The sequence below is a fragment of the Centroberyx affinis genome, unplaced genomic scaffold (assembly GCF_046629955.1).
Source record: "Centroberyx affinis isolate AG114_WGS23_722 - 3 ecotype Tasmania unplaced genomic scaffold, CSIRO-AGI_Caff_v1 ptg000347l_1, whole genome shotgun sequence".
Taxonomy (NCBI): Eukaryota; Metazoa; Chordata; class Actinopteri; order Beryciformes; family Berycidae; genus Centroberyx; species Centroberyx affinis.
Window position 1 is genome coordinate 238,361 of NW_027279019.1, and position 13,696 is coordinate 252,056.

Genomic DNA, 13,696 nt, shown 5'->3' on the forward strand with positions numbered 1-13,696 from the left:
TGCAGTATTGACCTATAAGTTATTTTATGTTTTAGGTTTCACCTATTTTTTATTTTATTTTATTTTATTTTATTTTATTTTATTTTATTTAGGCAATTTGTTTTTGTGCTTCATCACGCTTATTAAGAATTTCAGACCTCAATGTCAAACCAACTGTAGCCTACAAACATGCATTAACGGACAGCTATTGCCATCAATTTCTCTAATTAGTGAATATGCATGGCTGCAGAGCCTGCCGTGTTGGCACCGTGATCACGAACGCAAGTGATGCACAAAGAACTGACAGTGAATGTTGTAGATATGCAGCCTTACTGACTCTAAACTATTTAACCACCAACTCCACGAGGCTGGATCGCATCCTTGAATCATCCCCTCGGTGTCCTGACTGGGTGGGGTGAGCGCATGTGCCATCCTGGCTCCTATGGCAACCCGATAGATTAGCTCCATTAATATTCACGTTATTAGAAAGCAGGATGATGATGGATCAGTGATGTCAGCGCTCTTTGAATGCTGGTACCGTCTGCGTGAATGTGTGTCATCATTTTCTAGTGACAGAGAGCTCCGATATTTTGGGTAGGAGGAGATGATGCTTTGTCATTGAGGTCCTCAGCAGCATTCTCCCACTCCGGCACGTCCGACGCTCAGCATGCTGCATCCTGATGCGCTCTCATCTACACTGTTTGGGGATACCTGGATTTACATGCGTTTCCCGTTCACTGTTTTTACATGACCGTCGGATTGAAGCGGCCACGTATTGTTGACGCATCTCAATGTTTGAACCGGGGGAGAGAGGCACGTCCCAAGTGTCAAATAAGATACGACCTGTCCTGCGGATGCGCCGTCACTGTTTTGCCTCCAGTGCCACCCTAAGTGTATGAGATTCATGATTCATCTCTCTGTTTTCACGGGTTATCCTTAGAGCGCATCTCTTTTCTTTCTCCAAAATGGAAAGATTTCAATCTTCCATGCGCAAACGGCTGTACAGCTTGCCGCAAAACATTGGGCAAAAACCCTCTGTGATTGACGAAGGAGAAAACGGCGACAAGGACACTAAGAGGAAAAGTATTCGGCTAAAACATTTGCCCTCTCCGTCTCCTGCAAGCAGTTGCAAAAGCATTGAGGAGGCCAGGAGCGGAGACTTGGACAGGGACGTTACCGTGAAGACCAACTTGAACGGAGACTGTCGCTTGTTTAAAGGCAGCATCTCTTCCATCACCGGGCGACATCCTCTCGGGTCAGACCCGGCTGAGCAGCGGCGCCTTATCCCCGAGGCAGATGCCGGTGTCAGCGAGAGTTTCCCCGGTGAACACGGCCCCGGGGCCCAGCAAGGGGCCATGGGTGGCCGGAGCGGCGCGACCGGTCGAGCATCTGTGTATGAGCAGTCAAGTTTCATCAAGTTGGAGGGTTCAGAGCAAATCATACCCGAAGACGACAGGCTGTACCAAGCCGGCTTCATGCACCGGCAGTTTGGGGCAATGCTTCAACCGGGAGTCAACAAGTTCTCCCTGCGGATGTTAGGGAGTGAGAGGGCCGTGGAGCATGAGAGAGAGCGAGTAAAGTCTGCTGGGTTCTGGATTATCCATCCTTACAGTGATTTTAGGTAATTTGTGTGCAGAAAACCTTTCTTTACTTGCACTTGTCCCTTTAGAAGAAGTCATGTAGGTAATCATGTGGGGATACTATTGGAAATAGCACAGAAAAACTCTAATATTTGTATAATATCCAATAGAAATATGACAGTTGTACCATTGGAGATATAAATACCATAAAGTATGATAAGCTTGCTGTAAACTTAATACTGAGTATCACAGACACACAGCAATTGTAATAGTGATTTTTCATAAGGTTTAAACAAACTACGACCATTGACAGCATTATGATCATATTATGATACCAGCTTCATAATCAGGAGTCTGAGCTGGTGCAGAATAGGTGTATCATGCAAAAAAAGTTGAATGAGCCTGAGTAATCCATACAGCTTCTTGAACAGATGCTTTATTTGCTGAAAATGACTCTAGCCTTCTCCACAGACTGACTTCACCGCTCTTACAGGCCATTCTTACAGGCTAACATTTGATGCATGGTAAAGGATTTGACTAGCATGCAAAATCCTCTTACAGGCACATTGACAGTCAACTTATATCCTTTTCCTAGTTTTGCTTGGTCTGGAGAAATGTGTGTGTGTGTGTGTGTGTGTGTGTGTGTGTGTGTGTATGAATCACACAAGAATATATGGTGATCTAATCAGCATAAAGCTTTGTAAATTGTCTGTACATTAGCTGCTCTATCAGTGAATTAAGTCTGTGCATCAAACTAAGCCAAGCAGTAATTCCCTAATTTGCCAGCCACACTGTGTGCGTGTGTGTGCGCGCGCGTGTGTGTGTGTGTGTGCTCGCGTGCATGCATGTGTGTGTGTGAGCCATAGGATCTCCATGTTCTACATTTCATTGCACGATGCATACAATCCAGCATTCTGTTCATCACCGCCATAAAGGGATTTTCATAACATTTAACCTTGAGGCTCGCTCTCATCATATTTTCACCGGCCAGTTGTACGCTGATGTGTGCCACTGCAGTTTTTTTTCCACTCATCTGAATTACACTTTTTTATCATTTAGCGAGGGCAATGGATTACAGAGAGTGCATCAGGGGCTTGGAAATGGGGTAATCAAAATAGGGTAACATGACCATTCAAGATATTAGAAGCACACATCAGTGGAGATTATTACAGCACAATTAGTCTAATGGAGCAGAGATGGTGTGGATGGGGAGGGGACACATTCGAAAACACACAGAGAGAGAAAGAGAGAGATTGAAATGAAAATGATGTTGTGAGGAATCAGGACGGCCAGCTGTTAACTCTGCGGTACGTTTGAGGTGTCATTACTTTGTGCTTTGTTTGGGTCACACCTCCCAGCTGAGCAGGGATGGGATTTGGTACCTGGTTTGGGCTGAAGGTGAAAGGTTTAGCCTACAGATCCCATTTCAAGTTAGTTAGTGTCCCGCATGTGACCTATAAACTTTTGTCAGCATTAAAGGTTATTTTTGGTCCTGGCTTAAAAAATACAATTAAATTAAGTGTTGCCACCAGTCTTGTCCTTTAAACAACTAACTTCAACTCCTGACATCTGTAACAGTGGTGGACTGACTGGTTTTTTTACACTGTAACCCTGTTATTTCTATCATACGTAACTGCTGTCTTTTATTAAAGGTTTCATTGGATAGAGCAGCCAGCATACTGAACTGGCACACAGTGTAAATATGGTTAATATGATTGCTGGTCAGCCGGAGCCACAGTACAGGTGTGTGTTAAGCCACTGAGCTGAACGCAGGCTGTTGTGCTTCGACTGCGCTCTGGCAGCAAGAGATAAGTATCTCTAGTACAAATGTGATCCCCTTTTCAGCTGTCCTGATTGATCTAAGCTCCTTTTTCATTTTAAGCCTTTTTGTGTTCACTTTGCTTGTAACTCCTCTCTCTGCACTCTCATGCTCTTTGACATAGTTGCACTCTGACCCAAATAATGCAAGATTCCTCTCCCTGGACCAATGGAGCTATTACTCTATACTTCTGACCCTACGACAGTCAGATTTATTTTGATGGTAACACCAGATTACATTGGCAAGTTGGATGTCCGCGGCCAGAGTTGGAGAATGGTGTTTTGTAGGCTGAACGCTGCATGCACAGTCAGCTGAAGTGCGTACTGGGTGGGCTGCAGGGGACAGCAGTAATGCACTGTCCCTTTTTTTTTGGCCCAGCTGTTCCAGTGCTCTGCAGCACAGTGACGTGTGCAGAGCAGTAATGCTAACTACTCAACATCTGGCTGATGAGAGCTGACTCCTGGAGATGACATGGATTCCCGGGAGATAATGGTGGATTTAGCCAGAGAGGGGAAGTGCAATTAGGACCAGTGTGTCACCGCAGAGACAACAGGCAGATGAACAGAGGAATGCAAATGCTTTGTTTGGCAGAGAACAACAGAAAGCTGATTAGAACAAATGGCCACCCTGCCCTCGCTGCTTTGCTCTTTTTGTGATGTTCTCCCGTGGAGGCTGGGTATAAGTGATTACAATATGTTACGCTGTATTCAAATCTCTCTTTCTAGGTTATGGTATAGTCATACCTCTACTTTCACTCGCCTCTCTCCTCTTTTCAGTGTGCATAGAGGAACACAGAGAACATCGCAGTGTCAGAAACACAGCACAGATCCCCGTGGCTTTATTAGTTGAGTCGTTAATGAGAGGTTTGTTAGATCCAGAGACATCAGCACTACATCCTGCTCTCATCCAGTCAGATACTCCAGTTCTCTCCCAGTCAACCAGCATGAAGCTCAGCAGTCACTGAAGTATAGAATCACGCCTGGAGACAAGATGCTGAGGTGTTCGTTCAATCAGCGCTTTTTCACAAGCCTGCATGTCTCCCGCTGATTAATATTCTGTGTTCTTGAATGTAATGAGGGTTTGGATCATTTAGTGTGGCTATGCTGTGTCACATGTCATAAGTAGCCTTTACTGGTGTAATGCATGCATCCTCATAGTGCCGCCTCTGGAGGCCGCTGACTTTTGCTCCCCCTGCAGTCCATGCTGGCCTGTAGGTGTATCAGGCTCCTGCTCCATCGATCAGTGGTTAATTAGAGTGTTGGAACGGACCGGACGCGCAATCTCACAAGCGTGCATGCTTTCTGTTTCACACCTCACACACACACACACACACACACACACACACACTCAAGATGGTAATTGGTAAACAAACAAGTTCCATGTGTTGCCTGGCCTCTGTGTGACCAAGTTGTGTGTTTACTTTGAACTGTGAAGTACTCTGATATGGATTCTGTTGCAATATCATCATTATCAGCAGTTAGATTGAGAATTGTAAGCAAAATCAAAGGAATAAAGACATCTGACACCCTACTACAGAATAGTACTATAATATCAAATAGTACTAGAGTAAACAGAATAGCTGAAATAACTGGAGAAGGTGTCAAATGGCTCGACTTACACAGTCTATTTCTAGTATAGTCTATTGTAGCTGGCTGTAATCTTGCTAATGATATGATAATGACTTGCAAATGATATTTAGAAATTTCGTGAAAATAATTTGAATGTAAACACGACTACAAGCAACCTTTTCTTCAATTCATAAACTTACACATGAAAATGAATACACCGGTACTGATACTTGAGGATTTAGCGGTTAGTTGTGACAATCGATATTTCCTCATGAGAATTTCAGCTGAATTCTAATAAGCCATTTTCTTTTCTCTGTGGTAAGAAGCCCAAGCTGGAATTGAATTACAGTGCCACCTTTGTTTTCCAGCATCACCCCATTATTAGCTTTGTTAATGTTTATTTCATGTTTTAACTACATGTTCAAATGGTTTGTTTACATTGGGTTTTATAGAGATTATTTTTCATTTTCAGCTCCTACTCTTGAAGAAAAGTCATAAGTGATTCCCCAAATACACACACACACACACACACACACACACACACACACACACACACACACACACAATAGTCTACCATTTAATGAAGATCCCAGAACAGACAGTACTAACTACTGAATATCATTGCCCTTTAGTTTTATCAAGTTTCTTGTCATTGAAAGCACAGTAATGCATGCAGTCTCCTAGAACTCACTAATGTCTACTTGTACTTCTTTTTTAAAACTTCCTCTTGAGTTTGTTTGACACATACTGTAGTTGTGTATAAAATGTTGCATTTGTTTGGTGAAAAATATAATTACAAATCAACAAAATCAACAAACAATGAAACAATGACCTGCCACACTGCTACATGCCATGGATGGAAACAGGTACCTGTTACTGTAAATGTATTGATATTTGGCTATGGATCTGACTTAAAACACTGAACTCGCTCTGTGTTTCAGGTTCTACTGGGACCTGATCATGCTGCTGCTGATGGTGGGGAACCTCATCATCATCCCCGTGGGCATCACCTTCTTCAAGGACGAGCACACGCCGCCCTGGATCGTCTTTAACGTGGTCTCCGACACCTTCTTCCTCATGGACCTGGTGCTCAACTTCCGCACGGGCATCGTCAAGGAGGACAACACGGAGATCATCCTGGACCCGCAGAAGATCAAGATCAAGTACCTGAAGAGCTGGTTCGTGGTGGATTTCATTTCCTCCATACCTGTGGACTACATCTTTCTCATCGTGGAGACACGCATCGACTCGGACTTTTACAAGACGGCCCGCGCCCTGAGGATCGTCCGCTTCACCAAGATCCTCAGTCTGCTGCGGCTGCTGCGCCTCTCTAGACTCATTCGTTACATCCACCAGTGGGAAGAGGTAGATCCTGCAGGGAAAAGCTGTGTGGATCCTCACATCAGACTTCACACTAGCTGATAGCACACAACTATAACTCCTTGGATTATTTCAAAGCCTTTTACAATGCTTTCACACGCTCATCCGAGGGAAATACATACTATGCTAGTTACTCAAGTCTCATGGTACCAGAGCTTTGTCATATGAGACTTCACTTGCACCAGCTGATTGCTAATTACTTTGTAACCTTGTGTGGATTATCACGTTTTTTGTTTTCATAACTAGTTAAGCAAGGGGAAATACATTCTACTGCTCTTTATACAATATAAAGAGCAGAATATTAATGGAGCTATAAGTCTGGTAGCCTTACAGTTAATTTCTCGGTTCTCTTTTGATTGGTCTTAGTTGCATGATAGTCCTACTATATCACCCTGCCAGTGCACACACACACACACACACACACACACACACACACACACACACACACACACCACACACGTACACACACACATAAACACTGATGGTCAACTCAGTTTGGAAAGAATGGATATTTCCCTGCATGATTTTTTTCATAATTCCAACCAAGGTTACATCCCCCATGGGCCATTATGCTTGCAGATGATTACACAACATTGAAATAGCCTTTGGTGGTATGGTGGTCTATAGAAGATTAAGAACAATGTGGTCTGGTCCTATTGCCATTGGCTCACATGGCACCTACTGCATGTTTCAAATCCCCTGATTGCATGAGAGCAAATTGAAATTTTATAGATTTATTTACTAAGGGAGATGTGTTTTGTTGTTTGGGTTCCATTAATGCTGATAATCTCTGTGTCACAGGTTTTCCACATGACCTATGACCTGGCCAGCGCCATGGTGCGCATCATGAACCTGATTGGTATGATGCTGCTGCTGTGCCACTGGGACGGCTGTCTGCAGTTCCTGGTGCCCATGCTGCAGGACTTCCCCGCTGACTGCTGGGTCACCAGAAACAAGATGGTTGTAAGTGGATTATTCATGAGCCAGACAGCACCCCAATGAGTCCCTTTCAAAACCACGGCATAATAATAACCAGTAATTGTTAATAAATATGCTTTATTGATGCAGCCCTTACGAATACAGTGTTGCAATGTGCTTTATAAATAATAAAATAGACATAAAAGCCAGACAGTACTTAAAATAGGGTTACACAACAAAAATACAGCGCAATACAAAAGCAATAATATTAGTACTGTAAGCAAGCATATGTTTTATGGGCGATTTAAGCCTAAGCTCCTCAGTTCGATGCTCCAAAGCCTTGGGACCCGGACAGCAAAGGCCTGGTCACCTTTAGCCTCCATCTCAGACTTCAAAATCCTTCTGTGGTATTAATATTATATATAATCACAGACTCTCTCTTCCCTCTTGTCCTCCTTGTCCCCTGCAGAATGACACTTGGGGACAGCAGTACTCCTATGCCCTGTTCAAGGCCATGAGCCACATGCTGTGCATAGGATACGGCCTGTACCCCCCTATAGGCATGGCTGATGTGTGGCTGACCATCCTCAGCATGATTGTGGGCGCTACCTGCTTTGCCATGTTCGTAGGCCACGCCACTGCACTCATTCAGTCCCTGGACTCATCCAGGAGGCAGTACCAAGAAAAGGTACGTGTTCTACCCATGCGTGGCAGGTGTTTGTGGCAGAAAGTTTAGGTTCTTTAACACTGGGAGTGTGGAAACGCACAATAAATGGAATCAGTTATCACTAACATTGTGTGCAGTATGTGGTAAAAGGGAATGGTAGCGTGAACGTCAGAGAAAGTGCCTCATCCAGGAATGTAGTGGAGAGTAAACCCAGCTTTTTAGGCTGACATAAAACTTAACAACTTAAATTCATAGTGTACATCATAGTAAGTAGGCTAGTATCAAAGTTATTCCAGATATATCAGGATAGGGCCTTTTAAGCGAAACAGCATAAATTTGTTTTTCTGAAAACAGAATCGATTTTTTTTTATATTGGTGGATTTTAGCCTTCTTCATCTTCATCACCTAGTGGAAGTCATAGTTTACGCACCTTTTTATTTACCATTACATCATTGACCTCATTGCTCTGGTGTTGGGTACTGCGGCAGGCATCAATTACTGTGCATTTGAGTCAGAATATGTCCCATAGAAGGAGACTATAAATAGATAAGAAAGGATAGAGCAAATCTTTGTGGTGGAGAACTTCAGCCAACTGTGAATCTTGATTAATAAAACAGAAACAGACAGTGGGGAGAGGCAGGAGGTCTGTAAATAAAGAGGCTGCAGGGCTGAAATAAAAGTGAAAATAAAGAGAGAGAGACAACTGAACGTAACATACACAGGTTGGGCACGCTGACCATTTTTATGGGGCTTGCATAGCTGGTAGATTGTACACTCCCAAGGGACACAGTAGTTAATGTTATTAGCTGCAGCCTGCAGAGCGCAGCTGTATTCATCAGATGGAGCAGAGGCACAGCGTTGCAGTGTGGGAAGGTTTCACAGATGGCCTGACAGTTTACTCTTAACCTAATGAGCAACATTCAGGTCAACCTCTCAGCCAACACATCAATAAATTTAATACACTCATTTGACTTTGCCTTATGGATAGATGTATTTATTGCTTGGAAACTGGTCATTTCTAATAAGTGGACTAATCCGTCTTCGTTGTCCCTGCAGTATAAACAGGTGGAGCAGTACATGTCCTTCCACAAGCTCCCTGCCGGCATGCGTCAGAGGATCCACGACTACTACGAACATCGCTATCAGGGCAAGATGTTCGACGAGGAAAGCATCTTGGAGGAACTGAACGAACCGCTGCGAGAGGTCAGACCTCATCCACCTGCATGGTCACTGCCTTGATAATGAGCCACGCTGCTGCTTCCTGAGTCATCATAATGTTGTCTGCCGTGTCAATATGCCGGACATGACATTCTGTCTCTCATCTGATTTTTTTTTTTTTTTGAGTTTTGAATTTTTTGCATTTTTTGTATTACGTTTTATGATTCTCAGTAGTAAATATTTAAATAATGAATTAAGGAAGTAAGCCACTTTGTTTCTAAATGAAGAGTTTCATTCCAAAATGTGATGTGCAGCATTAGAAAACGCTGACACCTCCTCTAAATGATGGCTGATAAAGTCCATGTCCAAGTAAAGTCCAAGTAAAGTCCATTGTGAGAAACTATTTAAGGAATCATCTTAAGACCTTTACTTACAAAATATTTATGTTTGTGAGGATAGAATCATCTGTGATTTACATAAATATACAGTATATATATATTGACTGATGAAATTTAGGAAGCAAAATATATCCAAAATGTATATATAATGTTTTGGAACTACACCCTTGAAATGGTTTATTGATGGTTTGAACTTTAGTGTAGTCAAATGTGGCCTTTCCACTGTGCATGATAACATGTTTAATGTAATCTGATTAGTAATGCCTGGAGACTGTATGAGCAAAGACAAGATTTCCCTCAGGCCCTATTAACAGTTCACTAATCTGTAAACCACCCGGCTTTGTTTTTCACTGAAGTGTACACAGGTATAATGATAATCACCCATTTGTGTTGCGAAGGTTTTTTCTCAGCTGATGTCAAGAGCGTGTCTGTCTTTGCAGGAGATCATCAACTTCAACTGTCGAAAACTGGTGGCCTCCATGCCTCTGTTTGCCAACGCCGACCCCAACTTTGTGACCTCCATGCTGACCAAGCTGCGCTTCGAGGTCTTCCAGCCCGGGGATTACATCATCAGGGAGGGAACCATCGGCAAGAAGATGTACTTCATCCAGCACGGGGTGGTCAGTGTCCTCACCAAGAGCAGCCCTCACCAAGAGCAGCCAAGACACCAAGCTGTCCGACGGCTCGTATTTTGGAGGTAATGCCTGCGCACAACAGGCTGTGGGCGTACCAGTATACTGTAGAAGAGCTGGCAGATGGGCAGTTTGAATGTGTGTGAAGGAGTGCTCTTATCAGTCTGATTTGTTCTGATTTATTCTGCTCGGACATTCAGCAGATTAACTTCCGTGACTATTACAGATAGAAAAATTGTCTGCATCATCTCCTTAAAAGGGCTTGGGATTTAGAAGAGAACAGCTTTGTGATCTTTGTCTCCCACCTTGGGGTTTTCCATTGTTAACGCTATATTTAAGCTTTGAGTAAAGTAAGACCAACACTCATGGCAAAGCCAATATTTAAGAAATCTCATACTTGTCATGTTTTCACAGTATGATAAATAGGTTAATTCGATAAATGCAATAAAATCGGGACAGGGGAGGGAGTGTATGTGTGTGTTTGTGCGCTTATCCTCAATATGTCTGTCCTGGAAAATACATCTACTTTTAAAAATGGAGCATTATTTTATTTTTCTGATCTGGCAGGACAGATGAGGTCAGAACAAACTGTAAGCTGCAGAAATTGCATTAAGTGCTCCATCTGTGGAGTTCAGAACCATGGCTCTTTTTGTTTTATCATCTTACGCTAATAATAAAATGTTTGCCTTTCCTTTTATGAATGGGCCTTGAACGATCTAAATAAGGTTGTAATGTATAGCAAAAACATAATGTAAAGTGGGGGGGGGGGGGTCGTTACTGTACTGCATTCAGTATAACATTTCCCATAATATATTATGCCCCCTATTTCTTTAATCCTTAATCTGACATGCACACAGTATGTTAAAAAGAAATGGTAATAGTAATGGTCTAAGGAATGTGCTTTTTTATTCCCCCTCCCTGCAGAGATTTGCCTGCTGACTCGAGGCAGAAGGACGGCCAGCGTGAGAGCAGATAACTACTGCCGCCTGTACTCTCTGTCGGTGGACAACTTCAACGAGGTGCTGGAGGAGTATCCCATGATGAGGAGGGCCTTCGAGACCGTGGCTCTCGACCGCCTGGACCGCATCGGTGAGATAAAGCTTCTCTTCAGTCTGCCAGCCATATTGGACTGTAGTTTAGCACTTCACACATAAGAGCAACCCATAAGATATTGTGATACTATTTAAAACATGTGCATAGGATGCAGAGCACACATAATGATGTCATTGTCAGCACCTTTATACTCTGCTTTTAACAAAGGCAAGGCTATGTTGCTGCCCTGAGGTTGAAGCATTGTGTTAAAAATGTTTGTACTAAAATTCAGGAGAAAAGCTGGGATTAGAGTGAAGATAACATGGGTTTACTTGTGGGTTACAGATAAGTGGGTTGCCACCTCTATCAATTACAGTATGTGGACAGAGGAGACTACCAGACATGGAAGTCGACACAGCAAACATCATGACAGGCCCTCAAAAATACAAAGCATGTTTAGGTGTAGTTCATCAGAGATTTAAAAATATGTGGTTTTCATGGGAGTCTGAGAGCAGGAGACCAGTATGTACCACTTTGTGTTTGGCATTTACCTTGTTACCACAATATATTAATGACATTTATTAAAGTGACCTTATCTCAGGCAGAGCTGATGCCTGAGATGAATTCAAGCAGTGACTGGTAAGTTTTTATTCTCCACCAACCAACCCTCTGTCTGAAGCTCCATTTCAATTTGTCTTATTTCAACAGGGAAGAGGAACTCTGTTCTTCAACATAAAGTCCAGCATCACCAAAGTTCAGGCACGCTTAACTTCCAGGAGAGCGAGATCATCCAAAGAATAGTGCAACATGACCGTGACATGGCCCAGTGCACCCAGCTGATCCAGACCAGCGCCGCCCCCGCTCCCCCCTCACCCACGCCGGTCATCTGGGCCCCGCTGGTCCAGGCTCCCCTCCAGGCTGCTGCTGCCACCACCCCGCTGGCTCTGGCCTTGGCCCACCATTCCCAGCTGCCTCCCATACTCTTTCACCACCCTCTGGCCCCGGGGTCCGGCTCCTTCAAGGACCTGTCTGGCCTTCCAAAACGAGTCCATATCGGAGCAAACGCGTCCAGCGGCTGCGGTTCAGGGCCCGGCTCTCCTGCCAGCTCCACCAAATTCCGCTCCGGGGTCGACACTCCTATACTGGCCTCCCTCAGGGCGCAGCATCTCTCCACTGCCACTATGTCGCCCACGCTGCCCTCCCAGCCCGCCTTCACCAGCAGTCTGGCCTCTCAGCTCCCACATCAACCTCAACCCCATCCTCTCCAGTCTGGCTTGGCCTCAGTCTTCCCCGTTAGCCAGGCCTCGCTCTCCTCTATCTGCACGGCCCAGCTTCACTCCCAGCCCCTCCATGGTGCTATGACCACCTCATCCCATCCAGCAGCTTTGCTCCAGCAGGCGGCGTCAGGGAGGCTGACAGGGCAATTCCCAGCCCCCTCCGCCTCCGCCATAAGCCCTCTGATCTCCAGCTCAGTCAGCCCCATCCTAAGCCAGCTGCAGCAGCCCTCTCACGCCAGCACTCAGCAGATGGGGTCCAGTCATGACAGAGCAGGCAGGACATCCAGTGGTCTGAGCCTCCACCATTTTCCCTTCACTACCAGCACCCACTCCTCCAGTGGATACGCGCCGGAGCAGCCGGTGGCTGGAGCCGGATTCGGGGCCTCGGCCTCCCTGGCACAGCACAGCCTGGCGGGCCTCCAGTCTGTTTTCCTGCCCCAGGTTCTGCCTGAGCACTCCGCCCTCGCCTCCCTGGCCCAGTATGGCTCCGGTGAGGCCACGCCCTGCTGCACCCCTCCGGTCCCCAGTCCCAACATCCAGAGCCCGGTGAGGGGCAGGACTGGGTACCGCGGTGAGCTCCCCAGCACCATGGGCTCTCACAGCTCCCTGACTCCTCAGACCTCATGCCCTGCCAGGGTGGCCTGTACCCTCAAAGAGAGGGCCGAGTCCTCGGTGGATCTCTTTACCCAGGAAATAAAGACTATCTCAGGCTCTCACAGCTCCATACACCAGGAAAGGCCTTTGGCCATGAGCTGCTCCTCAGAGGGGTCGGGGGCGGCATTCAGCCCCTTCTCCTCCTCCCTGGCTGTCAGTAAACCCTACAGCCCTATCCCGGGACAGGCCACCCCTGTGAGTCGGACACAGTCAGGGCCTGAACCTCAGAACCAGTCCGTGGGCGTCCGCTCTCCCCACCCTCGATCCCCTGCTAAGATGTTAGAGACAGAACACAAACAGTCCAAACTTCCCTCCAACTTGTGAGGTTAAAACACACCCTCCTTTAATGCCTGAACTACGGGAAGATAATTTCCTCATCGGCATTGTTTTTACCACTACTTTGCTCATGTTTAAGTAGGAGGGTGTGTTATTCTAATCATATTGGAGATCAGTGGTTTCTTTTTTATTCAGAGTGAATGGATCATGGGTAGTAAGGGACAATGTTGGATATTTTTTTCTACTGGACATTGCTACTTTGAATATAGTAATAAAATCCAAAACCTATTGACGGATATATATATACAACCTCATGAAAATATCAATCGTTATATGTATTATATTATAACCACACTCT

General features: G+C 45.0%; 1 protein-coding gene across 1 annotated transcript; it reads left to right on the forward strand.

Moving 5' to 3' along the window:
• Nucleotides 1-944: 944 nt before the first annotated feature.
• On the forward strand, nucleotides 945-13,386 carry LOC139641117 (potassium/sodium hyperpolarization-activated cyclic nucleotide-gated channel 3-like). The gene is given in 9 exon segments (XM_071515373.1): nucleotides 945-1,600; nucleotides 5,888-6,311; nucleotides 7,128-7,289; nucleotides 7,714-7,932; nucleotides 8,968-9,114; nucleotides 9,908-10,096; nucleotides 10,098-10,164; nucleotides 11,024-11,188; nucleotides 11,840-13,386. Coding segments are annotated over 9 exon segments (3,576 nt in total).
• The last annotated feature ends 310 nt before the right edge of the window (nucleotides 13,387-13,696 follow it).